Source organism: Panulirus ornatus, chromosome 32, assembly GCF_036320965.1.
Source record: "Panulirus ornatus isolate Po-2019 chromosome 32, ASM3632096v1, whole genome shotgun sequence".
Lineage (NCBI taxonomy): Eukaryota > Metazoa > Arthropoda > Malacostraca > Decapoda > Palinuridae > Panulirus > Panulirus ornatus.
The window spans coordinates 803,167-817,222 of record NC_092255.1 but is presented as its reverse complement, the minus strand read 5'-3'; the positions used below and the strand labels follow the sequence as shown (position 1 = coordinate 817,222).

General features: G+C 46.3%; 1 protein-coding gene across 1 annotated transcript in view; it reads right to left on the bottom strand.

Moving 5' to 3' along the window:
* Positions 1–14,056, bottom strand: part of LOC139758954 (uncharacterized) — a 129,146-nt gene that overhangs the window by 27,737 nt on the left and 87,353 nt on the right. Inside the window, exons 2-3 of the mRNA XM_071680775.1 lie at positions 12,140–12,244; positions 10,911–11,108 (exon numbers count right to left, since the gene is read on the bottom strand). Coding sequence (XP_071536876.1) covers positions 10,911–11,108; positions 12,140–12,244 — 303 coding nt within the window. The remainder of the gene's footprint in view (positions 1–10,910; positions 11,109–12,139; positions 12,245–14,056) is intronic.

The following is a 14,056-nucleotide window of genomic DNA, read 5'->3' as shown; positions in this document are numbered from 1 at the left end:
CAACTTTCGATTCAGAAAACCATAACATCAACCTTGGGTTTCAGAGCAATCCACGGCTGTCAGCCTGCCCTGGTGAACGTTGTTAGGCTGCAGGCTTCCGAGGGGTCATCTCCACCATCCATTCCCTTACCTGTGTCCTCCTACAGGTCACACAGAGGGAAACTATGAGCTTCTTCCTCCTTACAAATGATGTCCTGATGGATGCATCGGCTCGGAAGCACGTTGACAACTGTCTACATCAAACCTCACGACACTCAACATCTCCCAGACACCGCCAGCCACCTCACCATCAACCAAATCAAAGCCGTAGTCTTACACATCAGCCTCACATCCAAACCTTTTCCTACACCCAAATGTCTCACTTGTCCCTAACCACTTCCAGGTTGTTCTGTCCAACAAATTCCCTGATGATGATTACGTGTGATCTTTGTCCTTAGTTCCGGTAAGACTAGCCGGTGGGGGGCTACTGAGGAGCAGGTCGGGTCAGGGTTCATCGTCCTACATAGGTCAATATGAGAAGAAATCAATGAAGTTCGTCGCTACACACAGCGCATCTTGACGACCTCGTAGTGGATACGTATACTAGAATATGTATCATATAACAATGAATATGACACAGGACTTAAGTATAAGGTCTGGTGACTAGGGATGCGGTGGGATCTTGTCAACCAATACAATATTTTCAGTTCCAGGCAGGTGTGAGCGGCACGTATATCAAAATTAAGTTTAAAGTTTGAATTAAACTTTAGATAAGCAAGACAGCTTAGGGGGCTTGCTTGCTGGCTAGGATGTGTGGCTAGAATATTCACCTCTGCACTGTTCTGTCAGTCTCTCTCTCTCTCTCTCTCTCTCTCTCTCTCTCTCTCTCTCTCTCTCTCTCTCTCTCTCTCTCTCTCTCTCTCTCTCTCTCTCTCTCTCTCTCTCTCTCTCTCTCTCTCTGCATAAGACAATGTGATATTCTTCATAAGTATAATTTAATATATATGATGAACTATAACGTGCGCCCTACAACGCACCCTCATACACCTATAGGCCTCTGTGAAATACATCCACCATACGCTGTGATATACATTCCACAATGCATTGTAATACAAAACTTTACTTATACAGTGGTAAGCCTACTGATCATACAGCACTAGGAAGATCATAAAGGCGAGAGGCGTTTGCACATAGATTCTTTAAGTTTTAGTATTAACAGAGTAAGACCATTGCCAGATAGTACTTATGCAGTGCTAGACAGTGCCGGATAGTATTTATACAGTGCCATATAGTGTTATACGGTGCCAGACTATTTCCAGACAATGCTAAATAGTGCTGTATAGTGCCAGACAGTGCCAATAGTGCTATACATAGCCTGGCAGTGCAAGACAATACCAGACAGTGCAAGGCAGTACCAGGCACTGCCAGGTAAAGACAGTGCCAGGTAGTTGATGCCAGACAGTGTTAGATGATTCCAGACAATTGCTGACTATCATACTGTGCCAGAGAGTGCCAGATAGGGAAAGCCAGTACCAGATAGTACCATACAACACCAGATAATGAGAGAGTGTCAAACAGTGCCAGACAGTGTTAGAAGGGGGATGCTAAGATAGAGACAATACTAAAGGGGACAGAGTTCAGGAGAGGTTCACATCAATACATGTATTACGGCAAGGTGAGTGTCATTCATCGACCGGTGGGGAAGTTGGGTGAGTGAGGTTAGCACTAGCTGCCCGCTAAACCCGTAGCAATAACTTTCAGATACGCTGTCCTCCTTAGTTATACACAATGCATAACTTCCTACCCTTTATCATACCGCTGACATACGCCCACTACTCTGGGAACTTTATCATTCATTTAACTTGGGTACAGCCATAGCCACCTCTACCCTGGCCAGGACCCCCGCTATCTTCAGTGGTAAAAGAGGCCGTCTCATCTCCCCTCTACCCTGGCCAAACCCTTCCCACTCACAGCAGTGGAGAAGGGAGAATTTCACCGCCCCTCCTTCCTGGCCAGGCCCTCCACCATCCACAACGGTAAGGGAGGGCAAGTCTTTTCTTCCCGTTCCCTCCACTCAACCCTCCGCAGCCTGGCGATCCCTCCAAACTATCAATCTTGAGGTAATCAGAGTGTGTGTGTGTGTGTGTGGGGAGGGGGGAGGCTGATGTTATCGTGGTCAGCACCCTCCAAGATCACCCCTTCTCCTGACCCAACCTTCCCTCCACTTGTTACGCCCAACAACGTCCTCTCACCTCGCGTTATTCTCTTTGACTCTCACTCATTCCTCGACGTCCCTCTCATCACCCTCACAACTTCACCCCTCGACGTCCCTCTCATCACCCTCACAACTTCACCCCTCAACGCCCCTCTCATCACCCTCACAACATCACCCCTCAACGCCCCTCTCATCACCCTCACAACATCACCCCTCAACGCCCCTCTCATCACCCTCACAACATCACCCCTCAACGCCCCTCTCATCACCCTCACAACATCACCCCTCAACGCCCCTCTTATCACCCTCACAACATCATTTCTATCAGTCAAAATGACAATGTTATCCCATTACAGTAACGCCATTACAGTTAACATCATTACACTACAATAATGTCCACACCACTAGTAACACTACCGTCTCCACCTTAGTAACAACACATCTACCACGTAAATACATCATCATAACAATCAATACAATAACGACACCATTACCACCACAGTAACGTTCCTACCACCACCACCACCACAATAACGACACCATTACCACCACAGTAACGTTCCTACCACCACCACCACCACAATAACGGCACCATTACCACCACAGTAACGTTCCTACCACCACCACCACCACAATAACGGCACCATTACCACCACAGTAACGTTCCTACCACCACCACCACAATAATGGCACCATTACCACCACAGTAACGTTCCTACCACCACCACCACCACCACACCCGAGCTTACCTCGCTGACAAGTACGAGATTATTTCCACCACTATAAAAGCCTTAGTCCACCACCCACCACAATCATCACCATTACATTAATATGGTAACCATTACCATAAGTTACACATATCCAACCCCTCGTGTGTGTGTGTGTGTGTGTGTGTGTGTGTGTGTGTGTGTGTGTGTGTGTTTTGCTTGTTTTCCTGTGCTAGTGTCACTTCTTTCTGACGTTTGTCACTATTTATTCCCGAGACTAAGTGTGTTCTCCAAAAGATATTTTGAGTGAACAAACTACAGTACCAGTAGCAGAACAGAAAGCGTCCCAGAGGAACTATAACATGAACAAACCACCTCACTACTGCTTGGAGAACAGAGAACCTCCTCATTTATGTATGAGTCTGTTGTCGACGACCTGGCTACACCCAGACTGTGGGGGTGGGGACACATGAGGTGTACAGTGTTGCTGACGACCTGGCTACACCCAGGCTGTGAGGGGGTGGGGGTAGCACATGAGGTGCACAGACTCATGGGGAAGGACTGAACCTTGGCACAGCCGTTGGCAACGTTGGATTGTTTCCCAGTGTGAGTGGGAAAACCTTCTGTTGGAGACGTGTTGTGGATGTTGGAGGTGAGTGGTGGGGGACGTAGGTTAGAGATGTTATGTTGGGCTAAGGTGTGTGTGTGTGTGTGTGTGTGTGTGTGTGTGTATTCAATAGATCGTCATACAGATGGGTATCAATGAATGGTAGGCAGCAGTATATATATATATGATAGACAGTAGTATATATGGTAGGCAGTAGTATATATGGTAGGCAGTATATATGCTAGGTAGGTAGAATATATGGTAGACAGTAGTATATATGGTAGGTAGACAGTATATATGGTAGGTAGGTAGTATATATGGTAGGTAGGTAGTATATACGGTAGACAGTAGTATATATGGTAGTATATATGGCAGTATATATAGTAGGTAGATAGTATATATGGTAGGCAGTGCTATATACGAAGTGTGTGTGTGTGTCAACGTCCATCATCAGTTGCTCTTCAACCTTTGTAACTGTAGTCCTGACCAGAGATCACTCGTAAAGTGTGATGCTACAGTAACTACCATGGGTTCCTGTGCCTCACTCCAGTAACTACCATGGGTTCCTGTGCCTCACTCCAGTAACTGCCATGGGTTCCTGTGCCTCACCCCAGTAACTACTATGGGTTCCTGTGCCTCACTCCAGTAACTACCATGGGTTCCTGTGCCTCACCCCAGTAACTACCATGGGTCCCTGTGCCTCACCCCAGTAACTACCATGGGCAGTAGTTAACCGGAGTAAACACCCTGGGAAGCTCCTTTGATCACAGCTCAGGGTGGAATTTGGCCGCCCCAGTTGAACCTAACTGTAGTAAAGGTGAGTGTGTCTGGTGTAGGGAACACAGCCTCACACTGACCTCACCAGCATTGTGTAGTCTCACTGGAGAGGGGGGGGGGGGGGGGGGGGGGGGGGGGGGGGCTCAGCACCACGCTGGCCTCTCCAGCAAGAGAGAGTCTGTGTTCCTATAAGAGAGTCAGTAAGGCTCCCTCTAGGTCCACGGTAGTTTAAATATCAACTTTTTTGACAGTGTTGTTCTAAGACACCCCCCCCCCCACCCCTTCGCTTCCATTCCCTGTTTTCTAATTAACTTTCTTTTAAGTTTAGATTCTATCTTTTCTTACTGATCTATTCAGGATTTACTTCTTCCTTTCTGTCCAGACACTCATTATTTCTGTATTTCCTCCATTCACAGTTTTCCCGTATTTCTCAATCCTGGTAACTTAATTACTTTCTAAGTTATGAAATTAATCATGTCTCTCTGGTACCATCTTACTTATATGTACATCTGAACCCAGATGTACATACTTATTAGTAAGTACATCAGACCAATGAAAGTGCATTACAAAGAAAGTACTCATTTGTACATCCATATGTACTTTCAAACTTGAGGACATCAACATGTATGAACAAAGTGCAGGCCATGTATACATAGTCATACAAAATCATGTACGTATTCCTGCGTATATGTACAACAGGATCTTGTCCTCTACACAGTACACGTGTAATGTATGTCCATCATTCAACGTACCCATAATCATTAAGTAAAATGATCTAACTTCAAGTATTTACTCGGAAATCACTTATGATGTCACATTCTTGTGGACTTCACCACAAGAGGAACTATGGGGAGACGATGTCAGCTGATCTGACACCACAAGTTCAGAAGGGTCTGATATCAGCCAGGACATCACTTGAACTCTCCAAAAAGTGACATCACCATCATCACCTGGCGCATCATTTGTACTTCATTCCGGTGTTCCGCTGGACAGCAGGGACATGGTCTGGGTGGTCAGAGATCGCTGGACAGCAGGGACATGGTCTGGGTGGTCAGAGATCGTCTTCACAACTTCACTAAGACCTCCACACGACCAGAACGTCAGGATGCAAATTGTAGGATTATTTCTGTTGGCTTATAATGTCATATTACACAGTATCTGTAGATAATAAGCATATCTCTAAGCACAACAGTACGACCTATGAACACAACGGTACGAACAATGAACACAACAGTACGACTCATTAGCACAACAGTACGACCCATGAGCAAACGGTACAACTCATGAGCACAACGGTGCGACCCTTGAGCACAACGGTGCGACCCTTGAGCACAACGGTGCGACCCTTGAGCACAACGGTGCGACCCTTGAGCACAACGGTGCGACCCTTGAGCACGACAGTACAACTCTTGGGTATCATGCTTGACCTATAACCTGACAGTGAAAGGTCATGGTTGGCCAAAACATCGTACTCGAGGTTCATATGTCGTGCTCAGATGTAGTACCGTCGTGCTTTTGAGTCTTCGTGCTCACATTCGTACCGTCCTGCTCTTGGTTCGTACCGTCCTGCTCAAGGGATCTAATGTCACTTCCATACTTTTGTCAGATCTGTAAATATTGACAACCAGAACTGTGGCAACACAAGGGCCATACCAAATCAAGGTGAATGATGAAAATAATCTAGAATAACTCAGCTCAGAGCCGAGATTATAGAAAGAAAAGTTGATCACCGATGAAGGTAGAGGAAAATAACAGTATATTTTGGAAGGTGTGGACAAAATGGGTTTGGGATAAGCAGTTACCAAAAACCTGGGCCATCAGGCGAGGGTCTGTGATTACAATCTGAAGACCATTATACGATAAACAGCCAGCTGAAACTTTGGCCACTTCCACGGTAGCGATCTGAGATACCACAGGGAGAGGGAGGGAGGGCGAGGGGAGAGCAGCAGAGAGTGAGAGGAAGATAGAGCAAGGGTAAGAAAGTAGAGGTAAAGAGAGAGAGAGAGAGAGAGAGAGAGAGAGAGAGAGAGAGAGAGAGAGAGAGAGAGAGAGAGAGAGAGAGAGAGAGAGAGAGAGAGAGAGAGAGAGAGAGAGAGAGAGAGAGGCTGGCAGTTTACGTGGGGAGAAACACGAGAACACAACAAACATATGCACACAAGAGATAACATCAGTATGTAAATATACCAAAGTAAAACTTCTTTAGTAACTGACAACCAAAAGATAACAACACATGATACAAAAAACACGAGACACGGAGAGAGAGGCAAAAAGAAGACGAGACAAAGAAACACTACAGAAGGATTTATAAAAAGCTCTAGAGATAATTTATGCATCTGGGAAAACAATGATGGATCTCTTGACTGTTACTTGCTGTAGCGGGAGAGATTACTACTGTTGGTGTGGGCTAGGATGAGGGGTGTAGACAGGAGAGATAGTTGGGGTGAGGAGGGGTGTAGACAGGGGAGATAGTTGGGGTGAGGGGTGCAGACAGGAGAGATAGTGAACACTGTAAATAGGGGAGCAGAAGGTCAGAAGCAACATTGTCAATATGGAAAATAGGTTACTTGTGAAGGAAACACGTAATGGGTTCTGAGGAGGGGAAATAAATGGGGAAAGAAAATGGGTTCTGAGGAGGAGAAATGAATGAGGGGGGAGATACGGGTTGAGGGTAAAGAAGATGGGGTGTGATTTAGATAGTGGTTGAGAACAATGAGAAGTAAAGAAACTGGGATGTTAAGGAAATCGTTAATTGGTAAGGAAAGTTGCTCCAGAGTAAATGATGGATGAGTAAGAGAAATAAGGAAATTAGGAAATAGTTGGTGAGGAAAGTGAATGGGGAATGGAAATAATTCCTAGACAAATAAGAAGCAAATAATTGGAGGGGATGATACATAATGGAAATGGTTGGTAAGGGGTATCGGTGAAGTAAAATGACATGAGGTAAGAAATGAGTAGTTATGAGTCAAAGGGAGATGGGTGAGTCAGGGAGAAGCAACCATGAGTAAACTTGTTTGTATATAGTACAGGAAACGCAACATTATCTTCAAAAACATATAACGTGAAGATGGTTCCCTGTGAAGATGGTTGACTGCGAAGATGGTTCATTGCAAAGAATGTTTGCTGTGAAGACGTTTCATTGTGCTACTACCCCTGCCATCTTACACAAGGCCAGGACTACCCCTGCCACCCTACACAAAGCTAGGACTACCCCTGCCATCCTATACAAGGCCAGGACTACCTCTGCCGCCCTACACAAGGCCAGAACTGCCTCTGCCACCCTACACAAGGCCAGAACTGTCTCTGCCATGCTGCAGAAGGCCACGACTACCCTTGCCATTCTGCAGAAGGCCAGGACCTGGTGCTAACACCAATAAATACTGGCCACAATCTGATCCAATAAAGGAAGGGGCTGAGGAAGCATGGTTAGAATAATTTCTTGCTAACATCTCTTCATTGTCTGGAGGAGAACTGAGAAGCCTGTAAAATACTGCCAGGCCAGTTTAGATAAGGGCAGAATCTATTACGGTGGGGATGGAACCCTCTGATCTCTCTCTCTCTCTCTCTCTCTCTCTCTCTCTCTCTCTCTCTCTCTCTCTCTCTCTCTCTCTCTCTCTCTCTCTCTCTCTCTCTCTCTCTCTCTCTCTCTCTCTCTCTCTCTCTCTCTCTCTCTCTCTCTCTCTCTCTCTCTCTCTTCTTACTTCTTTCCAGCCACTGTTTCACTCTTCTTTCCCTTTCATCCATCATCGCCCACTAATTTTATCACATTTCTTGTGTTCTTATCAAAGTTTCTCATTTTTCGCGTACCCTAACTCTCCAATCACTCTCTCCCTTTCCTCCTTAGTGTTCTCATCCCATTGCCCTCTCTTACTAGGTATTCTCCCCAGTCCTCTCACATACTGTATATTCTTATCCTATCATTGCCCATTGTTTCTCATCTTCTCTGCCTTGGAAATCAACAGTGGTTTCCATGGCTTGTTCACTGTGGCTCGATGTCGCATTTTATATGTCGTATTTTGTATTAACAGTTACTTGAGTCTATAGATTTTTCATGCATAGCGAGTGGCAGATGTTGGTATTTTGGTTAGGGTGGTGTGCGAAGTGAGAGTCAGGGAGAGTGGTTTGGTGAAGAAAGAAGAGGTGGTGAAAACCTTGCGGAAGATGAAATCTGGCAAGGCGGTGGGTTTGGATTGTATTGCAGTTGAATTCATTAGGAAAAGGGGTGACTGTGTTGTTGATTGGTTGGTAAGGATATTCGGTGTATGTATGGATCATAGTGAAGTGCCTGAGAATTGGAGGAATGCATGTATAGTGCCACTGTACAAAGGCAAAGGGGATAGAGATGAATGTTCAAACTAAAGAGGTATAAGTCTGTCGAGCCTTCCTGGAAAATTGTATGGGAGAGTATTGGTTGAGGATAAAGGCATGTACAGAGCATCAGAATGGAGAGGAACAGTGTGGTTTTCGAAGCGGTAGAGGATGTGTGGATCAGGTGTTTGCTTTGAAGAATGTGTGTGAGAAATGCTTAGAGAAACAGATGGATTTGTGTGTCAGTTATGGATCTAGAGAGAGCATATGACAGGGAGCATAGAGATACTTTGTGGAAGATCTTAAGAGTATATGGTGTGGGAGATAAGCTGCTAGAAGCATTGAGAAATTCCGCAGGGGTGTGTGATGTCCCAATAGTTATTCAATTTGTTTATGGATGGGGTGGTTAGGGAGGTAAATGCAAGAGTTTTGGAGAGAGGGGCGAGTATGCAGTCTGTTGGGGATGAGAGGGAATAGGAAGTGTCAGCCGTTGTTTGTCGATGATACAGCATTGGTGGTTGATTCGAGTGAGAAACTGCAGAAGCTGGTGACTGAGCTTCGAAAAGTATGTAAAAGCAGAAAATTGAGAGCAAATATGTATAGTAGAAAGGTCATTAGGTTGAGCAGAGTTGAGGGACAAGTAGTTGAGAGTTTGAATGGAGAAACATTGGAGGGAGTGAAGTGCTTTAGATATCTGGTAGTGGAGTTAGCAGCGAATGGAACCATAGAAACGGAAATGAATCATAGGGTGGTGGAAGGGGACGAAGGTTCTGGGAGCAATGAAGAATGTGTGGAAAGAGCGAACATCATCTCGCAGAGCGAAAATGGGTATGTTTGAAGGAACAGTAGTTCCAACAATATGATATGGTTGCGAGGCATGATCTATAGATAGGGTTGTACGGAGGAGGGTGGATGTGTTGGAAATGAAATTTTTGAGGACAATATATGGTGTGAGGTGGTTTGATCGAGTAAATAATGAAAGAGTAAAAAAATGTGTGGTAATAAAAAGAGTGTGGTTGAGAAAACAGAGGAGGGTGTGTTAAAACGGTTTGGACATATGGAGAAAATGAGTGAGGAAAGGTTGACAAAGAGAATATAAGTCAGAGGTGGACGGGACAAGGAGAAGCGAGAGACCAAATTGGAAGTGGAAGGATGGAGTGAAAAAGATTCTGAGCGATCGGGACCTGAACATTCAGGGGGATGAGAGGTGTGCAAGGAATAGAGTGAATTGGAACGACGTGGTATACCGGGGTTGATGTGCTCTCAATGGGCTGAATTCACCAGGACTTCGTCTGGGGTAATCCATGGAAAGGACTGTGGGTCCTGGATGAGGATAGGGAGCTGTGGTTTCGGTGCATTACACATGACAGCTAGAGACTGAGTGTGAACGAACGAGGCCATTTTTTGTCTGTTTTCCTGGCGCTACGTCGCTAATGCAGGGGGTGGCGATGCTGTTTCCTCTGGGGAGAGGTGGCACCGAGAATGGATAAAGAAGGGCGAGTATGAACATGTACATGGGTATACATGTATATGGCTATATATATATATATATATATATATATATATATATATATATATATATATATATATATATATATATATATATATATATATATATATATATATATATATATATATACTTTTACATAAGGTAGTTCCACGATCGTTAACAAGATGGCAGCTCGTGCGTCAGACTCCACAATTAAAAGTTGCTGAAGTGAAATTGGTCGGGGGTTGGTGGGGGTTGGGGGTTGGCAATCCCTGAGCATACTAAAACGAGGTCCAGCCTTTTCTCTCTTCGTCTTTCGCCAGCAGACTACTTCATTTTTTCTCTTTTTCTTTTCACCAAAACTTGTGTCAGGTGACACGTCCAACCTGATCAGTGTCGAGGGTTTAGCTTAGCTCTCCAGACGCAGCTGATCCAGCTGACCCATCTAGACCTACCGTTAGCTTGACTGAGCCCCATTGGTCTATCTGACCCCTGACCTCCGCTGCCATGGTGCGAGAGAAAACTGGGGTCGAAAGCGGCTGACATGAGAGAAAACGGTGGCCAAGCGGCGAGGATACGAGCCTCCGCTTGGTAAGTACTTGATAAGTATAAGTATATGGCCTGGAGGTCGTACATTAGAATACTTTCAGTCATTACTTAAGTAAAGTATTAGTTCATCCAGATGTGACCAGTGAGACACGTATCAGGAGACGACTTATGACCTAATATTGGCCTTGGAAAAACCGTAGTACGAAATATGAAATCAGGTAATCCTAATGTGGCCTTAGGTTTCCACCTGTTAACCCTAAGGTCAAGAGTTTATAAACTTACCATCCTCGTCGTCTTCTTCGTCGTCGTCCGAGTCGTCCGAGTCCAAGGTTGTCGTGGTAGCGTCGCCCGGGTCGTGCGTAGGGAGGGAGGCGCCAAATCTCTCCAGACAGATCTCAAGATGCTGCGCCATGACCCGACCTGCACGACGACCTGCGACCCTCTGCAGCCCACGACGGGTCATCTGACACAGGTCACAGCCTGGCGGGCGGACACGTCCTTAGTGTATTTCATGATACCCTCAGTGTTGTAGTACAGTGTACAGTATTAGTTACACAAGGGCTATGATACCCTCAGTGTTGCAGTACAGTTCACAGTATTAGACTCAACTCTGTCAAGGAAGGATGAAAGCTAGAACCTCCCCAGATGTGAGAGCAGTACTTCACACAAGGACGGATCAGTCCTTTGTGGAAACCGTGAAAAATGCTCGAAACAAGAAATTTCGATATCTTAACAGGACTCACAGTTTCTCAGGAGTAGACTTAGCTGTATCCGTAACGTGGAGTTCCCAAAATAGAATGCATGTTACAATAGTACCAAGTATGGTTAGTGAGTCAAGAGATGGAACTACAGAACCGCCAAAGGAAAGAGGAAAGTTGTAAGGAATATTAAAAAGAAAGAGAGGGAGATGGGTAGAAACTGGGTCTTGGAGGCACTAAACTTCATCGGATTTTGTTTACCCAACTGACATATCCTCCGTGGAGGATATCGACTTGCGGGTGAGAGGATACAACAGTCTTATAGCAGAGTTTAGACAGGCAAAGAAAGATACAAAATTTGTAGAATCAAAAGAGCAATAGGCGAAACAGAGGAAAAGTGTGGTGGCACCCGATGATGCTGGGGTCATAGGTTTGTTGTACCCTCTCATGATTACATCTAAAAACGATTGTGAAGACAGAAAATGGCAAGAGAACTCATGTGAAGAAAATAAGTGAGGGTTGAGTCGTTGTATGGTGCTTGCCAAGAGAAAATGGCAGGACTTACCTGGCAGTCCTACTTTGATGAGACAGAAAGTAAAACCAGCAATCCCAGCAAGGAGGGAATGATCCAGTCATACCATTAGACCTCCTTAACTGACCATATATTTGTCTCTAATGATGAATTCGGCCATTACCTTCACTCTAAGTCCTCACCTTATCTTACCTTCGCTCCATCATCATAGGCACATCAGCCTCATTCCCTTGACTCATACCTGTGTCCTGCAGACCTGCACCTCTAGGGTTGGGCCATACCTGTGTCCGGGAGATCCTTCGGCTCTGCAACAGTCTTCAGTTTGAACTCCTTCCTGATCCAGGCCAGCCAGGCTGTGATGTGCTCCGAGTCCCACACACGAGGATCTGTAACCCAGTGATGATGTCATGAGAGAATTGAGGACTTCCTGAGGTAACAAGCGACATCATGAGAAATCTCCTTATGAGAAGTCTCCTCATAAGAAATCTCCTCAATAGAGATCACCTAAACACATCATAAATCTGCTGAAAACATGCGAGTGTGGACTGATGATGCCATTAACAATAACTGGTGACATTATGTAAAATGTATGGTCTTGTAAGAGAATAAAGAAGGCTCTTGATAACTGTGGAAGAAGAAAATAAGGCGGTTTGAGAAGAGGGGAATAGAGAGAGAAACATTACCCACAGAGAAAATGGTAGAGGTCAGCTTATGTATCACCCTGACAGTCTACCTATCTACCTATGGAGGAATATATATATATATATATATATATATATATATATATATATATATATATATATATATATATATATATATATATATATATATATATATATATATATATATATATATATATATATATATATATATATATATATGTAATGTTTTGTATCGTAAGATACAACTTGAACATAATGTATTCTATTACAGTAATCAATTATATAGTCTCACACGGAGGCAACAAGTACATGTGTGGCACTGCTGTGTTGTAGGTTGTCCTGAGCACACAACACAGCAAGCTGGCTGGCTGGCTGCTGGCTGCTGGCTGTATAAGGAACGTAAGGTTCATTCTCAGAACAATCTCCCGCCTCGTCTCGCCCTCCGAGGCCAGCTAGGTCGCACCCTTGGCCATTTGTCAAGTTGGCAACCTGTGGGTACTGGAGGGCTAGGACCGAGGTTATGAGTGACGTAACCACGTGTGTGTTGGTGGTCAGTAACGCTATCGTCACAGCTGACCGAAGGGTTAAGGATCAGCACAACCAGGGACCAACCAATCACACTAGTACTGGTACAGACGGACTGCCTCTCTCTCTCTCTCCACTCTAACCCTTACCCCTTCCCCCCCCCTTTCTCTCTCTCTCTCTCTCTCTCTCTCTCTCTCTCTCTCTCTCTCTCTCTCTCTCTCTCTCTCTCTCTCTCTCTCTCTCTCTCTCTCTCTCTCTCTCTCTCTCTCTCTCTCTCTCTCACGGCCTTATCCCCCTTTCTCCCCCTCTCTCTCTCTCTCTCCCACGGGGTCTCCCACAACAGTGGCACCTTCTAGGAAGCTGCATGCGTGAGTGCCAAGGTATCTGATGAGGCACGAGCCCTGGGAGAAGTGGTGGTGGCGGGGGCGGTGGTGGTGGTGGCGGTGGTGGTGGGGGCGGTGGTGGTGGTGGGGACGGTGGTGGTGGGGACGGTGGTGGTGGGACGGTGGTGGTGGGGCGGTGGTGGTGGTGGTGGTGGGACGGTGGTGGTGGGGGCGGTGGTGGTGGTGGGGACGGTGGTGGTGGGGGCGGTGGTGGTGGTGGTGGTGGGGACGGTGGTGGTGGTGGGGGCGGTGGTGGTGGTGGCGGTGGTGGTGGGGCGGTGGTGGTGGTGGGGACGGTGGTGGTGGGGGCGGTGGTGGGGTGTGGGGTGGTGGTGGGGACGGTGGTGGTGGGGGCGGTGGTGGTGGTGGTGGTGGGGCTGTGGTGGTGGGGGCGGTGGTGGTGGAGGTGGTGGGGACGGTGGTGGTGGGGACGGTGGTGGTGGGGACGGTGGTGGTGGGGACGGTGGTGGTGGTGGTGGTGGGGCTGTGGTGGTGGGGGCGGTGGTGGTGGAGGTGGTGGGGACGGTGGTGGTGGGGACGGTGGTGGTGGGGGCGGTGGTGGTAGCGGAAGGTGTGGGCAGTTGTTGATGTCAGATGGATGGGGTGTAATGTTATCAGTTGTAAGGTA